Genomic DNA, 16,129 nt, shown 5'->3' on the forward strand with positions numbered 1-16,129 from the left:
AGCTGGCTGTGCCCTGCAGCAGGGGCTGGCACCAGCCCCCCGAGGGGTCCCGGCTGTCCTGAGGCCTGGTGCTGCCCACTGGGCCAGGGACTCCAGGTGAAGCAGGATGCCTCGGGGAATGCGAGTGGGGCCCTGGGGAGAAGGGGAGGCACCAGGGCTGTGCTGAGCATCACCTTGGGCTCTGGCAGCTCTGAGATAGACTGGCGCAGGTCCTGCCGCCGGTACCCGAAGAAGGTGCTGGAGCGGTTCTCCTTGCGCTCATTCCTGCGGTCCTCACTCTCAGAGGTGCGAGGGGCAGGCTTTGGGGTCGGGGGTGCCTCCGTGCTGTGGAGCAACTGGCTGATAAGGGGCAGGTGGGTGGCAGGGGGAAAGGGGAGCAGGGCTATGCCGTGGGCCAGCTGGACCATGGCCAGGAGTGGCCGCCCTCAGCCAGGCACCAGCACCATCTCCAGTAGAGCTTAGCAGTGGATGCTTAGGGGGGACAAGCCAGCAAGACAAGTGTGGATGGCTCAGGTGACAGCGGTGTCCAGGTGAGCCTGGGGGCTGCACATGGGGTGTCTCTGCACCATGCCCCACCACAGGGACAGGGCCACTGTGGTGGCATGGCAGGATGGACCCCTGAGATGTGGTTTGGCATAAAGGGAAGCTGGGCGTGCAGTGGGCTGGGGAGGTGGGAGAGAAGCATCTGGGGTGGAGGAGAGTGAGGATGGCTCAGTGGTGCGGGGCCAGTGGGGAGGGGTGAGGGCGGTGAGAGGGGGTGGCTCAGAGCCAGCGGTCCCCACCACAGCATTTGCCTGTCTCCAGCATGGCTCAGCCGGTCCCAGTCGGGTCCCCAGGCCATGGACCGGGGTCGTCCACTCCGCCGGTCCTCAAAGCAGACCTGAGAACACAGGGAGCCTGAGAGAGAGCCAGGAGGGATGAGAGTGCAGAGCCTCCCCTCTCCTTCCCTTGCTCAGCCAGGGCCAGCAGTGCCCTCTCTGCCCAGTCCTGGTTTTGTGCCAGTACCAGCCACCCCACAGCAGTGCTGTCCCCCCACCCAGGGCAGACAGGGACCCCAAGGTCCCCCATGCACAGTGCCCCTCACCATGATGCTGCTGCAGCTGCAGCCCTATCAAGCTGTTCCTTGCAGCCCCAGACCTGCATTGGCTTGTCCAGTGTCACCCCACAGGTGCCACGCAACACCCGTGCAGCCCCGGCTGTGCCTGCACCGTGCTCACCACCCTGGCACTCACCATCTCCCGGACCCCATACTGGCTCTCCACCTTAGCCCGCAGCTGCATGAAGCACTGCTCCATGCGCTCGTGGAAGGGCCGCAGGTCTTCCGTCACCTTCCGCCCGTGGATCTGGATCCCCTCTGCCAGCAGCGGGGTCTGCAGGAGAACGGGGACAGGTCTGCCTGGGCTTGTGGGGCTCCCCCAGGATGGGGATGCTGGGCAGTTGGCACCCCAGGGCAGCTGTCCCCTCCAGCTGCTGGAGGGATGCTGCGGGCTGTACCTGCCAGGCGATCAGGTCCTTCAGCTTCTCGATGTTCCCCTCATCCTCAGGGTGCTCTTGCAGGTAGGACTCCTGGAAGAAGGCCTGCAACAACCCCCTCTCAATTCTGCTGACGGGCTGGCTCGGCTCCGCGCAGGCAGGGGATGGTGCGAAGCGGTGCCAGTGCCTGCAGTTGCCAGCCCCGAGAGTGCCCACACTGGCCCCAGCGCAGCACCCACATGTCCTCACCGTCTCATACTTGGCAAAGCCACCCATGACAGCAGGGTCCACGATGCCGTTGAGCAGCATGGAGAGTGGGTTGATGGGCAGGCTGGGGTCATTCTGGTGCCGGTTGATCTCGCTCATAATTTTCTCATTCGTTTTCATCATGGTCTCAATGGCATTTTCCAGGGGGGAGATGATGGTCTGTGCCCAGGGAGGGAGGAAGGGAAGGTCAGCAGGCGGCTGACCCAGCAACCTGCCTGTCCTGGTGTGGGCCGGCAGGGTGGTCTCTCCCTGGTCCTGCAGGAGAGAGGCCCCGGGGTCGCACATCTCACCCCACAAAGCCCCTCAGACCCCTGGCACCGGCTGCCTGGAGCTGAGCCGAGGGCTCATGGGGGAAGCACTGGAAGTGTTGGTCCCCGGCTCCAAGCACAGGCTGCCGGCAGGGTTAGTCCTGCAGGCCAGGTGATGTACGTGTGGCAGTGGCAGCTCAGCGGTGAGCTTATGGGAAACCTGGGTAAACGTCGTTGTCAGTAGGGGGGGCAGCTGTGCAACCAGCGTGCACAGAGCACTGCAGTAGACAGGCATGTGTGACAGCACTCGTGCGTGTGGCAGCACTCGTGCAGCTGTACAGTTGCCCTGCAGCACAGCTGTCGTGCAACAGCCTGGCTAGTGCATTTCACGTGTCTTCCTTGCTGCAGCACCTGAAACACCCTGGACTTTGGCCAAGCACCTCTCTCTGACAGAGGCGTAAAACCCACGGATGGAGCTGTTGTCAGCAGCCCCAGAAGTAGCAGTGGTCTGCTGAAACTCGTCCAGCGCCTCTGCTGCTCCCTGCACACTGTCTTCTGCTTTCCACGGAGGAGATATGCTTCCCAGTGGGTGAGCCACACAAACCAGTCCCTGTCACCAGGTTGATGCTACCGGCACCAGCTGACAGAGGCTGTCGCGGCCCTGAGTGCCAGGGGATCTCCGTGCCCAGTGTCAGCAGAGAAACTTTTCCCCTGCTCTGCAGGCGGATGGTGCATGTGGGAGCTGGGTCCGCTTTGCCGCAGGCACTGCCCTGGACCACGCACCTGAGGGACCACAGGGGCATGGGAGTGAGCTGGGAGTCACAGGGTTTCGGGGCTGGATCACATTTACATTGAGAGCAGAGACTGATGGGGCGCAGGGACCCAGGGCAGGGGCTCGTCCGGGGCAGCAGATGGGATGTGCTTCCCGCACCCCGGCTTCAGCCACTTGAGCTTGGGAAGCCTGGAAGGGGCTGGGGGCAGCGTGCTCACCTGGATCTGGGGTTTGTGATGCTGCTTGGGGAAGGGATGCCCTGGGAAGGCCCCGCTCCCCCCGCACCCTCCTCCTCACCGTGGTAGTGGAGGTCACCACGAACCAGCGCAGGATGCCGGGCAGGGGGTAGGCTGTTACGAAGGTCGTCCGCTCGATCCACATGGTCTGCGGAGAGGGCAGCAGTCATCGTGCTGCCCTCCTCCCCATCACCCTGGGACACCCCTGGCTGCCCCGTGGGGCAGGGGGCTCCCACCTCCCCTTCCCATGGGCATGGGACCACCATCTTCCCCATCCCAGGACGGGGGGAGCCCCTGTCTCTCCTGCATCCCCCTTCCTCCGGACACCTGGCTCGTCACAGGGGCCCCTCAGCTCTCCCTGTCCCTCCCAGCCAGGGGTCCCGGCAGCCCCTGCCAGCACTCACTGCAAATTCATTGTCTGGATCCTTTGGGCCTTTCTTGAAGGGCCGCGAGTAGCTGAATTTCTGGACGTGGTTGGCTTTATAGAAACTGCAGGGGAGGGAAGGGGCAGAGCATGGGAGAGGTCCCCCCTGTTGTGTTCCCCGCCACGTGGAGCAGAGCGGGTGCACCCTGTCCGTGCCGGGGCACTCACTTGGTGATCTGCTCTGGGATGCTCCGGTCTTTGAACCGGACCTTGGCTTCCTCCACCGGCTGCACGGTGAAACACTGGATATCTGTGGGAGTGAAGGAGCCATGGGCGCACACTGCAGGTGACAGAGGCTGCGTGGGAGAGGGGCCCTGGGGCCCAGAGGGGGAGAACCCCAGGGGTGCGTGGGGAGGCGCTGCAGGACCCGTGCAGGGGACAATGGCACAGGGAACGAGCCACCCTCCCAGCCCCATCCCCACACTTGGAGGATACACTGGCCCGGGGAGCCGGTGATGTCCTGGCTGGGTGGAGACGTGCTCTTCAGCTGCTCAGCGTTGGGGAAGGGGCTCAGCAGCCGCATCTCAAAGTCCTCCCGGCGCTCATACTCCTTGCCCCGGTAAATGAAGACCTTGTTCTGCGAGGGAGGAAGATGGCAGCCCGTCCCAGCACGCTGCGGAGCGGGGCCGGGGAACCTTCGGCCCCATGCTCCAGCTGCAGCAAGCTCTGGTGCCTTAGGGGTGCAGGCACCGACGAGGCTGGGCCCTTAGCTGAGCGGGAGACACCCCCCCTCAAAAAACTTATTTCCCTAAACCAAGCAACTGGAGGAAAAAGGAATTAAAGGGCGAGCTGGCTCAGGCAGACAGGGGTCTAGAGCAAAGGTCTTTGGCTGGGCATGCAGCGACTGGGGTCTGCGGTCGGTGGATACAGAAACCACCCAGGAGACAGCAAGGAGCCCTTGAAACCCACCGTGACCTCTGTGAAAATAATGCCGCCCTTGCTGTGGCCATAACAGCGGCATAGGAGAATAAGGAGCAACACTTTGGATGGAAGAAGCCCACCAAGCATGCCAACTTACATCTGAGTGGATTAAAAACCTAAGGAATGTAATAGGAGTGAATGGGGGTGAAACACTGCTCTCATCGAGAAAGATGAGCCCTGCTCTCGCTGGTGGACGCCAGGAGCCTGTCTGCCAGCACAGGAAAAGGGAGAGGTGCTGAGCAAGCCCCTGCCTACAGCACCGTGCTGCAGGGACAGGGCAAGGGTTGGTGGGGAGAGGGTTGGCGGGGCTCCCGCAGTGACCCCGGAGGTACCCAAATCTGTTTATAAATAGCACAGACCCATCTCTGCACCACAGGTATGATACAACATGCATCTGTCCCTGCAACCCAGTTATGACATGGCACAGACCTGCACTGGGGACCCGGTCATCACCACCACCCTGGCAAGGGGCCCCATCCCTTGGGAGCGGGGACACCACCAGGGCTTGGCTCACAGGGTGTCACTCTGAGATGGCCGCAGCCATGAGGCTTGGCCTGGGTGCCGGCACTGTCCCAGGCAGGTACAGCGTGCCGGCTGCTGGCATGGTGCTGGCCTCGGGGCAGCTGGGAGCCACTTACCCGGAGGAAGGTGGGGAAGCCTTGCCCGTAGTAGCCCACGGCAAAGTAGTCTGGGCTGGGCCGCAGCACCTTCAGGATCTTCTCGTAGAACTTGGCTTCCCGCTGCTGCAGGGGGAGAGGGGCAGGAGTGGGGATGGGCCAGGGCCCTGCCATGGGATGGGAGCCCTGCAGACCCCCCGTCCCTCCCCGTGGCTCGCGGCACCCCAGCCCACTCTGCTGGCAGCCGCCACCCCCAGCCCGGCCAAGCACTCACCAGGATGTCACTCAGCATTTCGTAGTCGAAGACTTCACTCTCGTACTGCTCCGCCAGCTCCTTGCAGATGTGGATGGCCTCCTCCCACATCTGCAGAAGATGGGGCCAGGGTGGGGGCCCCGCAATGTGGGGTGAGCTGGGGAGGAGGGGCACTGGGGGCTTCCAGAAGAGACCAGCCCCATCTGTGGGGGCACCCACACCCCTGCTCCTGAGCGAGGAGGAGAGGGCTCTCCCATGCGGGCTGGTGGTCCGGCTGGGCACTGGTGGGCTGCAGCAGGACTCAGATTCTTGCCATCTCCAGCACCTGAGCTCCCTGCCCAGGCGAGCCCCTTTCCTGGGGTGCTCCAGCTACTGGCCCCCAGGCAGTGCCAGGGCTGGGGGCTGAGGCTGGGATGGGACGGGATGGGTTTGGGGGAAGGACAGCCACAGCAGCCAGGTGGCTGTGGGGTGAACCGTCCAGCCTGGGCTCGCTGCAGGGCAGCTCCAGCCCCACCATAGTGGTGGGGTGGGCAGGTGGGCTGTGCTGAGGCTGGGGGCTCAGAGCAGGAGGCAGCAGTGGCTGGGGAGCCAGGCTTGCCCTGAGATAGCCCAGCTCCCACTGGCTGGGAGAGGCGAGGGGGGCTGCTGGGGGCGCACAGCCACGCTCACCTTGCCCTGGTCGAAGTAGTCGATGATCTGGTTGTAGAGAGCCTCCTTCAGCTGGCGCTGGGTGTGCAGGCTGGGGCTGTGCAAGCCCTGCATGGGGGCTGTGTTCGCCTCATCCGACCACTGCACAGAGGCAGCGGGAGCCCATCACGCTGAGCCCCTGGGCCCCAGCTGGGCGGCCCCTGCAGGCCCTGCAGCCCCTGTACCCCCCGTGCCCCACCTTGAGGAGCCGGGCGTGCAGTAGCAGGGTGTAGGCTCCCTCCGTGTAGTTCTCATAGCTGACATGCAGGTCCTTCAGCTTGTACAGGTACCTGGGAGCAAGGGTACCATGTGTGGGGCATGACGGCCGGCACAGCTCGGGGTCTGGCCCGTGCTCCCCCACAGGGCAGCATCCCTCACTGGCAGCTGGGTACAGGTCAGAGCCCATGGTGCCCTGCCCCTCCGGCCACTCTGCCATCCCCATCCCACGTGCCTGGGGCCAGGGCGGCAGGGGGCTGGGACAGCTCAGGGCCCTGGGACCCCTCACCCCACAGCGATGCTGGTCTCCCTGGGGCCGTGCTCACCTGATGTACATGGCCTGGCGGTCGATCTCCTTGTAGAAGTTCTGGGGAAGAGCAAATGAGGCTGTTTTAAGTGATCCCAGGAGGGGTCATGTGCCGCAGCCCCCAACTCTCCCACACCTTGCTCTGGGTCATGGTGCTGCCAGAACTGTCCCCGTGTGGGGACTGGGTTGCCCTTGGCAGCGGGGAGCTGCACGGTGCCTCCCAGCAAGTACCTCCTGGGGGACACCGGGTCTGGCACCACGTGCACCCCATCTCTGCTGTGCAAGGGGCACCACAGCCCCTGGGGGGACCTGGGGGGACACGGGGCTGAGCCCTGGGGGAGCTGGGGGCATGGGGCAGGTGCCCACCAGGAGGTTGACGGTGCAGCTCATGCTGTAGGTTTTGTTCTCATCATTCATAACAGCCCGGTAGTCGAGGAGCCGCTCCAGGAGCCCGGTCACCAGTGCGACGAAGTTCTCCCCGGGCTTGGCCAGCTCAGGGTGTCTCTGGCAGCAGCTGAGGAGGCTGGGGAGGAGAGGACGTCATGGGTCTCACTGCATACTCAGCTCCCTCCGCTGCCCTGGCTCAGCTCCCCCAAGGTGCAGGGAGTTGGGGGGGGGGGGGGGGGGGGGGGGGGGGGGGGGGGGGGGGGGGGGGGGGGGGGGGGGGGGGGGGGGGGGGGGGGGGGGGGGGGGGGGGGGGGGGGGGGGGGGGGGGGGGGGGGGGGGGGGGGGGGGGGGGGGGGGGGGGGGGGGGGGGGGGGGGGGGGGGGGGGGGGGGGGGGGGGGGGGGGGGGGGGGGGGGGGGGGGGGGGGGGGGGGGGGGGGGGGGGGGGGGGGGGGGGGGGGGGGGGGGGGGGGGGGGGGGGGGGCAGGCCCCCCCAACAAGGGACAAAAAGCAACACCTGGTCAGCAGCGAGACAGGCAAGCCCCATGCTGCCCCCCACCAGGTACATCAGGGATAGGGAGAGACCTGACAGCTCCAGCCACTCTGCACATGAATCTATGATGGGTACCACGGGGCAGGAGCAAAGCCTGGGCAGGGCAGGGGCATCACCTGGGGCACAGGAATCCCCTGGTGCAGGGCAGGGGTAATTCCAGGGGCAGGGGCATTGCTGGGGGCAGGCAGGGGCAGGCTAGCCAGGGCAGCAGCGGTGTGCAAGGGGCACATGATGTTGCTCAGGCAGCAGCCTTCCTCCTCTTGGGTCCTACCCCCCTGAGAGGCATGCTCTGGGTCAGAGCACAGCATGAGGAGGAGCAGGATGGCCGAGATTCAGCTGGGGCAGGAGAATGGTAGACAGCAAAGGGCCATGCCCTGGAGAGAAGCTTGTGGGGATGTCACTGCACACTCACATGCTCTCAAAAAGCTGCTTGTACTGCTCATCTCCCCGACCGCCCTCCACCTCGCTGTCCAGCTTGCGCAGGATCTCGTCCTCAAACTGCAGAGATGTGCATGAGCGCGGCCGAGGAGCCAAGGATGTGCTGAGCTTGGCCCCAATCTGCCACGGCTGCAGCCCCGCGACATGGGGCTGCAGTGCTGGGACAGGAGGGGCTGTGGGAGCTGGAGCCAGCTTGGGCCCCCAAACAGCCCCCAGGCTCGGCTGCTGCAGCCCTTTCCCCCAGGACTGCCCGGCACAGACAGGTCTCTGTCCCCGCTCCCAGGCCATACTGCTCCCTGGTGTGGATGGGTCCTCACACTGCCCCAGCACAGACAGGGCCCCATCCTGCTCTCTGGGTCCCTGACTTGCTCCCCAGTCCCCATCCCGCTCCTGCACTGGCCTCGTCACCGTTCCCCAGCAGTCTGGGCCTGGCTGACCCCAGGGTTCTCTGGGCAGTGCCCTGTGCCCCCTAAAGCCACAGCCTTCCCTGCCGAGGGTGGCAGGGCTGTGCCAGCCTGGGGTCCCCCATCTCCCAGCTGATGCTCAGCCTTCAGGTCCACGGGATTTGTGCTCCAGCTGCAGCCGATGGACCCAAAAGCCTGGGGGATCCTGCACGTGCATGGTATGGGATGGGGGCAGTCTGGAGCAGATATCTGATTGCTGGTACCCCTTGGTACCCCTTGCCTCCACACTGGGTCCCTCTAGTGTCTGCACATCCCAAACTCGGGGGACCTTGTCCCCCTGGGCCAGGGGCACTGCCATGGTCGGCTCCTGAGCCGCAGAGCCCCTGTGCCACAGCAGGATGGCTCGGGGACATCTCCTGCAAAGGCCTCAGGTCCTCTGAGCCCAGCCGTGCCCACACTGCTCCTCCAACGCAACTCTCCTGTGGCTGCAGACCCAGGTGCGAGCAAGGAGCTGGGGAAGGGGCTGCAGCAGGACCCACGTCACCGTGGCTCCGAGGGCAGTCCCAGCCCCTCTCCTCCTGTGGGATGCCCCAACAGGGCGAAAGGCTTCCAGCTCAGAAGAGACAAATGCCACCTAATCAAAAACTGGAAAAGCCTTTTGCATGGAGAAAACTCACAGCAACAAGGGAAAACAAATGGAAACGCAGGAGGTCTGCGCAGACTTCCCCCTTCCCACTGTGTTCTTGTTTCCAGCCAGTGCCGGGACTGGCTGAGTGGGTGACGCCTGACCCGTCCCTGCTCATCCCTGGGAAATCCTCTGCGTCACCTGGCGGCTCTCCCTGCTCCTCATGTCCCCACCAGATCCCCCCGTCCCCTGTCCCTTGTCCCTCCCTCCTGCAGGCCCACATCCCAGGATGAGAGAGGGGAGGCTGAGCATCACCTCCACCCACCCCGAAAGGGATGGTCCAGCCTGGGTGAGGAGCAGGATCTGGCCATGTTGACCTCCTGCCATGGCCCAGCCGCAGCCCTGGCCACTCACCCGGCTGAAACTCTCGGTCAGCTGGTACTCGCAGAGCATCATGTCGAAGAAGATGGGGATGGTGGACTTGCGCAGCTCCAGCTCCGGCACGAGCGTCATCTCCAGGATGGGGCCCACCATGCCTGGGATGAACTCGATCTTGTGATGGCCTGGGGAGGGGAGGGAAGGCTTGGGGGGCCAGGCTCTTGCAGCCTGCTTCCTGGGGCCAGCCCTGGCCTGGGGCCCCGCAGCTGCAAACAAGCAGCAACGCAGGGAAGAGGAGAGAGAGCGGTGCCAGGAGGTCTGCACGCCTGGGGCAGGTGGCTGCAGCAGAGCCGGGCAATGCTCTGGGGCAGCCATGCTGGTGGGCAGGTAATGCTGTATGGCCAGGACAGCACGGCAACCACTCGGCTGTGGTACCATCAGCTGGGGTTGTGCTGCTGTTCTGGAGGCCCTGGCACCTGTGAACAACCCACGCAGGAGCCTGCAGGCACCCATCACTGCTCCACCGCTGCGCTGTGGGCTGCTCCCTGAAGCTCCCTGCTAGGGTGTGGGGCAGAGACCTGAGGTGCTGCATCCTCCCCACCTGCCTGGCCCTGGGATGCTGTTGACAGCGCGACCCGCACTGTGCAGGGGAAACAAGGCAAGGCAGGAGCCCACAGGACTGGGGAACGGGAAGGCAGGGCTGCAGGCAGATGCCAGCCCGGAGAGGGGAGGCTGCCTGCAGGGAGTGCGAGCTCATGACTGGCCACAGTGCCTGCTGGCTCGCACACCCATGGCCTTGCACGCCTGCAGATGTGTACATCCCCCAGGCTCACATATCCCACAGACTTGCACATCCCGCAGCATCCCACAGATTGCACACCCTACAGGCTTACACGTCCCACAGGTTTGCAGATTCACACGCCTGCAGGCTCACACACCCTGCTTGCACCTGCAGGCTCCCATGCCCCACACAAGCAACATCCTGCTCCCCAGCACCCATTTTGGGGACAGTCCTGATGAACACCAGCCTGCAGAGACTTGCCAAGCCTCCTCATTGTTGGCCACACTGCAGCTCACCTAGGTTGTACCACATGTCCCGAATAGCAGCTCCGATCGTGGCTCTCATGTCTCCGTACCTGCCAGGGCGGATGGTGGTTAGCATCACTCTGTAGCCTGGAGCACAGCATCCAGGCCAGGAGCCCAAGCACTGCCCAACCAACTCATCCCAAAACCCCTGACCCCACGGCGTAGCAGCAGGCAGGCAGGAACCTGAAGCAGAGCTGCAGAACTTGGCCCTGAGGTGATGCCGGCAGGTAGCTGGGCCAGGGAGAGCCAGTGAAGGCGAGGGGGACTCACTTGGCCAGGATGCTGTTGCGCTTGGCTTGAGAGAAGTTCTCCAGCTGCAGGGAGTCCTGGGTGAGGAAAGCCACGGCCAGGTGGAAATAGTTGTTCCAAAGCTGCAGTGAAAACACAGTGTCCTGGTTTTGGCTGTGATAGAGTTAATTTTCTTCCTAGTAGCTGGTATAGTGCTGTGTTTTGGATTTAGTATGAGAATAATGTTGATAACACACTGATGTTTTAGTTGTTGCTAAGCAGTGCTTACACTAGTCAAGGACTTTTCAGCCTCTTATGCCCTGCCAGCAAGAAGCTGGGAGGGGGCACAGCCAGGACAGCTGACCCAAACTGGCCAAAGGGGTATTCCATACCATATGATGTCATGCTCAGTATAAAACCGGGGGGAGTTAGCCAGGGGCGGGGGTTACCGCTGTTCGGGAACTGGCTGGGCATCGGGTGGTGAACAATTGCATTGTGCATCACTTATTTTGTATATTCTCTTATCATTATTATTATTTCCCCTTCCTTTTCTGTCCTATTAAACTGTCTTTATCTCAACCCATGAATTTTACTTTTTTTTTTCCCCCTGATTCTCTCCCCCATCCCACTGGTGGGGGGGGAGTGAGTGAACAGCTGTGTGGTGTTCAGCTGCCTGCCGGGTTAAACCCATAACACACGGGGACGAATGCCAGGCTGGGTGGCACGGGGGGCTGGGAGGGCAGGCAGCACCAAGTGCCAGGCTGGGTCCCCTCCCCAGCCCCCGCAGGGTACAGGCAGCCCAGGGCTGGGGCAGTGCCCGCTCACCTGCAGCTCAAAGCTGCTGTTGCTCAGGAACATCTCCGTCAAGGTCGCAGCAAACAGGTTGATGGCACGCAGGAACTCCCTGTGGGGTGAGCGGCCACAGGGCACTGAGCGGAGGGCAGCCGCGCTGCCTGCCCACCGCCCGCAGGCAGGGCTGAACGGCAGCGAGGGGAGAGCCGGGCTGGTGGCTCCCAGAGATGCAGAGGCAAGGGGGGGGGGGCAGACGGGTGCCAGGCCTCGCAGTGCCCTGGGGCTGGGGCTTGCAGTGTGCTCCTGCCCGCATCCACACTCCAGATGGTCCTTTCTGCCCATTGCAGTGCAGCTGAGTGCTGCCCGGGTGCACCGGTCCTGCACGCCCGGCATCCCTGCCGTGCACAGACACCCAGGGTGGAAGGGATGGGGTGTCTGGCATCAGCTTCCCGCTGCCGCCCAGGAGCCCCCCAAGCACACTGACGGAGCTGCAGAGAGCAGCTCTGCCACCAGGCTCCCAGATGGGGCCGGACTGTCCCAGGACAGAGCAGGAAGCGTCTGGAGCTGCACCGAGCCAGCCCAAGCACGGACTCAGGGCTGTTCGAGGGGGATTTGGAGGGGGCTAAGCTAGCTTTAAGCTGCCCGGCACAACCGTGCTGCAGTGCCTGTGTGCCCTCTGCCCAGGCCCCAGCAAGGCACCCCAGGTTCTCACATCCAGCCGCAACATCCACCTGCAGGTCCCTCCCAGCCTAGAGGTCCTCACCGGTTCTGCACCATGTTCATCACCATCCAGTCAGAGGGGTACACCATCTTGCCAATCAGGTCCTTGAAGAGGATGAAGGTCTCCATGAGGAAGTCCTGCCAGGAAGGAGGAGATGTCAGGAGCTGGGCTTGACCACGATGCCCTCCCAGGGCGATGCTGTGCTGAGCACCGGGGCTGGGAGCAACCCTCGCCACCCAACAGTGAGAGCTTCACCTCTATAGAGCGGGGATGTGGGCTGTGCCGGGGTCTAGGGCAGGTGGCACCAGTGCCAAGTGCCCAGGTGCAGGCAGGGTGCTGGGACCGGTGGGATGCCCCAGCCGAGACGTGGGGTGGAGAGGCAGGGAGGTGCTGGTGATGGAGGGCCAGGGTCTCACTGCGCAGGGCAGCACTCACCATCAACTCGGGCCGGGAGGGGAACGCCTTGATGTAGGAGCTGTAGTGGTCCTTGTCCATCTGGCTCAGGATGGCAGCCATGCAGGCCACATAGTGACTCTGGGGGAGAGGGGCTGGTCAGGCACTGCCAAGGCCCCACAGCTGGCACCATGGGGTGCACTGGGGTCGAGGGGGCCCACACACACCCATCCGTGTTCCTCCAGCTGGTCTGTACCCCGGAGCCCCAGCTGCCCTGGGGACCCCTCACCCTCCGCCTGCTGTAGCACCCTCCTCCCCGGATCTCCAGACCTCTCCTCCTGCCCCACTCAGCCCTGGCTCCTGCAGCCAGCCCTTCCTCTCCTGGTCCCACGCATCCCGTTCCGAGGGTGGGACAGCTCTGACACCTGCCATGACTCTGGGGAGAACACAGACACAACTATATAGCGTATTTGCTGTAGCATATATCCATAATTTTTAAGGTAATTTAAGGCAATACGTGCATGTAAGTGCATTTTGAAAATGGCAAGCAGCTTCTTTCTGGAGGCTGATGTGTCTAGACTGCCTCTAGCGAAGGGTCCCAAATTGAGCCATTAACTCCACTCCCATACCGGGTGCTCACAGCGTTGTTGTGAGACGAGCAGCGCGGCGATGGCGCAGGCTGACCAGGATGCCTGTCTCTGCACAGTGAGAAAGGTGGTACCTGATCTCCAAATTGTGCTCAGCTGCATTGCTCGTGAAACGAGAGGCACGGGTGGTAGGGTGCAACACCCACCTGCTGCTCACCACAGTGCTTCATCTTCCATTTAGCTAATTAATGCAACATTTTCCTGACCATACTTCTAACATAGACGAGTCTGCAATAGACTTGCTCTTGGGACAAAGCTACAGGAAACTCCCTGGGGAACTGAGCAGCAACTGAAGCCCAAAAGCCAATGGGGTCAGGGCTCTGGGTTACTGAACATGGGTGTTGCTCAATTGCCAGGATCCTCCTGAGCTCTGCTCATTCGGACGGTGGCCAGCTGCAGCACTGAGCTCAGAGAGATGCCTTAAAGCATTACTTCCCCAAAGGATGGCTGCTGCCATCCCCTGGTGGGGCAGTTTGCAAGGAGGCACCACCACAGCCCACACCCAGGTGTGTGGAAAGCAGCTCCAAGCCCTCGTGTGACATTTTAGGAGTCTGTATCCCAGGAGTCGCCCCACACCCAAAGTCACCCGGGGATGCAGCAGCCCTGGTCCAGCCCCTGCAGCACAGCAGCAGAGTCAGCATGTGGAAAAGCTGGCTGCTCTCAGCATCAACCACTGTTGCAAGGGTGCTGTCACCCCGCACACCACCACCAGAGCCGCACATGCCAGGGAACATACAAACCAACCCAACCACCCTTGGAAGTGCCATGGTGTGCTGGGGACGGGCAGAGCCCGGGGTCAGTCAGGTCACTCCAGCGCAGTGGGAAGCCTGGCACTGCTGGGGCTGAGGGGGGGCAAACACTTGGCCATGAGAGTGCCTGACGCTTTCTATTATTAAAGACCCAGTTTTCAGCGGTGTCCAGCGTAGCCCATGTGTGACTGCTCAGCTGGAAAACTGTCCTTGGAGTGCACCCAGGGCTGGAAACTGCAGGAAAAGGGTGGCTATTTCTGGGGGTAAGAGCATCATCTGGCAGGCTCAGGAGGAGTGAAGGCCCTGCCATGTCCCAGTGTCACCGACAGAGCTTTGTGGGTGGCTTCAGGTGCTAACCCTTCCCTGGAGCCTGCCGTGCTGTGAGCGGTGCAAGGGCACCACTGCGTGCTGAGCACCACTGGCCATCCCAGGTGTGCAGGAGAAGCCCCAGCAGCACTGCACGAAGGCATGGGGCATTGCAGGCCCCTTCCAGCCCTGGCAGGTCAGCCGCTGCCAGAGCTTCCTCCTGGCTCATTCCACTGGCTCCAGCAGTCCCTTGCTCCGTGGCAGGGATGGAGCCCCGTCGCAGCCCCAGGCCAGCCCTTGCCAGCTGCATGGAGCAGCCAGCGGAGGGGGCGTTTCAGAGGCCAAAGGGGACAGCCCAGGGCCACTCGGCTGCTGCCTGCAACCAAGGACCCTGGGTTCACCCCACTGGCTGCTGGGCAGCCCTGGCAGCGGGGCCGGAGAAGCTTCTTGGGAAGGGCTGCAGCATGTGGCAGGGGATTGCTGCGGGGAAGCACTGTGCCCCACGGCCAGCCCTGGCTGCCGTCCAGGGTGAGGGCAGGTTTGCAGGGAATTATCTTGTGAGAAGCAAATTAATAAAAACCCAACGGATCCCAGTCCTTTTAGCATCAAAGTGAAGCCACAGACCTGAGGCTTCCCTACTGACCACTGGCACACAGCAGGACCGGCAGCGCCTGCACGCAGGGAGGCCATGCAGGCATGCCGCAGAGATCCTGCGGAGACACCCAGGTCACTGGCTGCGGGTGGCTGCCTGCACGAGTCCGAGCGAGTACAACTTGCCCGCAAAGCTGGAGGCGAGTCCCTCCTCACCATGCAGCATGGCCTGCTCCCAGGACTCAGCTCGGGAGCAGGGGATGCCCTGCCTGCAAGGTAGCAAGCACTAAGCGCTGGCAAAGTGGGGAAAGTGCCACAAATTCACCCATGTTCCCTAAATGACCGGGTGTGCAATGCCACAGAGCCCTGGTCTCGGGAGAGACCCCATGGTGGGAGCTGGGGTTGCCTTCCCCACTGTCAGAGCCCGGCTGCGCAGCCGTGCTGCTCACCAGGGTGGAGCAGGAGCAGCCTGAGCCTTTGCTGAGGTTCTGGGGGGCCATTTGTCTTATACCAGCCAGTGGTGCACGTCACCCACCATCACTGCAGAGAGAAGCACTGCGCGACCAGCACAGCCCCATGGGGAACGCAGGGCAAGGCAGGAAGGCGACGGGAGGAAACTTTTGCGGCAAGCCAGTCTGTTCTGGGGATTTGATGAGATTAGTTCAGTCATCTGGAAACAGCTGTTCTGGTGGCTGCTGGAATTAGATTCAGGTGAACTCCCTGCACCGCCTGCTACACCTTCTTCAAGGGAAACTGTATTTACATTTAAATTACATTACTGGGAGCCACACAGCCAGGCACTGCTACACATATGGATGTGGTTTGTCCTGTGGATGGCGTGTGCATGGGGATCAAGCCCGGGGTAGCCCAGCACAACATATGGCCCCCAAGCCTGCTAGGTGGTCACAGGCACTAACAGTCCCAGACAGCCCCCAGCCAAGCCACAGTCCCACCACCCAGCACCTCCCGCACTGGCTGCTGCAGCCCCAGCACGGCCCCAGCGTGGCTGGGACACTAGGCACACGGCAGGGCCACGGGCAGGACAGGCTAAAAGCTGGAGAAGAGGGTCTGTGGTCTCCGGAGGGATGCTGCATTCCTGCCTGCTGCTCTCCAGCTCGGGGACCTGGCAGAGCCCCTGCCCGCTGCTGTGGTGTGGCTCCTGCCACCCCGCAGCCCTGCCTGGTGCAAAGGCCACCTTCCCCAGGTGCCCACGGGCGCACTGCCTGCCGCCGCGTTCCCAGCCCCGGGGCGGGCATGGGCCTTTCCCGGCCCCGTGCAAGCTGCTCCCGGGCCCAGTGGCACTGCTGGGCCGGGGGAGGCTGGGGGATCGCGGGGGGACAGGGGCTGTGCCCCACCATGTGCCCGACCCCGAGCACCGGACCGGCCACGGCGCCTGCACCCCCGCCCCGGGC

The 16,129-nt window shown here is 63.3% G+C and overlaps 1 protein-coding gene across 1 annotated transcript in view; it reads right to left on the reverse strand.

The window, feature by feature from the left end:
• The window catches only part of LOC103902155 (dedicator of cytokinesis protein 2), an 89,322-nt gene that overhangs the window by 1,716 nt on the left and 71,477 nt on the right, over window positions 1-16,129 (reverse strand). The window contains exons 28-49 of the mRNA XM_019473089.1: window positions 12,467-12,565; window positions 12,074-12,168; window positions 11,344-11,422; window positions 10,561-10,661; window positions 10,282-10,340; window positions 9,241-9,389; window positions 7,772-7,857; window positions 6,788-6,944; window positions 6,441-6,481; window positions 6,098-6,188; window positions 5,881-6,000; window positions 5,233-5,322; window positions 4,980-5,084; window positions 3,856-3,997; window positions 3,589-3,670; window positions 3,401-3,485; window positions 3,058-3,144; window positions 1,723-1,899; window positions 1,495-1,578; window positions 1,233-1,370; window positions 795-880; window positions 174-324 (exon numbers count right to left, since the gene is read on the reverse strand). Of these exons, the coding sequence (XP_019328634.1) occupies window positions 174-324; window positions 795-880; window positions 1,233-1,370; window positions 1,495-1,578; window positions 1,723-1,899; window positions 3,058-3,144; window positions 3,401-3,485; window positions 3,589-3,670; window positions 3,856-3,997; window positions 4,980-5,084; window positions 5,233-5,322; window positions 5,881-6,000; window positions 6,098-6,188; window positions 6,441-6,481; window positions 6,788-6,944; window positions 7,772-7,857; window positions 9,241-9,389; window positions 10,282-10,340; window positions 10,561-10,661; window positions 11,344-11,422; window positions 12,074-12,168; window positions 12,467-12,565 (2,304 nt within the window). The remainder of the gene's footprint in view (window positions 1-173; window positions 325-794; window positions 881-1,232; window positions 1,371-1,494; window positions 1,579-1,722; window positions 1,900-3,057; window positions 3,145-3,400; window positions 3,486-3,588; window positions 3,671-3,855; window positions 3,998-4,979; window positions 5,085-5,232; window positions 5,323-5,880; window positions 6,001-6,097; window positions 6,189-6,440; window positions 6,482-6,787; window positions 6,945-7,771; window positions 7,858-9,240; window positions 9,390-10,281; window positions 10,341-10,560; window positions 10,662-11,343; window positions 11,423-12,073; window positions 12,169-12,466; window positions 12,566-16,129) is intronic.

Source organism: Aptenodytes forsteri, unplaced genomic scaffold (assembly GCF_000699145.1).
Source record: "Aptenodytes forsteri isolate BGI_AS27 unplaced genomic scaffold, ASM69914v1 Scaffold678, whole genome shotgun sequence".
Lineage (NCBI taxonomy): Eukaryota > Metazoa > Chordata > Aves > Sphenisciformes > Spheniscidae > Aptenodytes > Aptenodytes forsteri.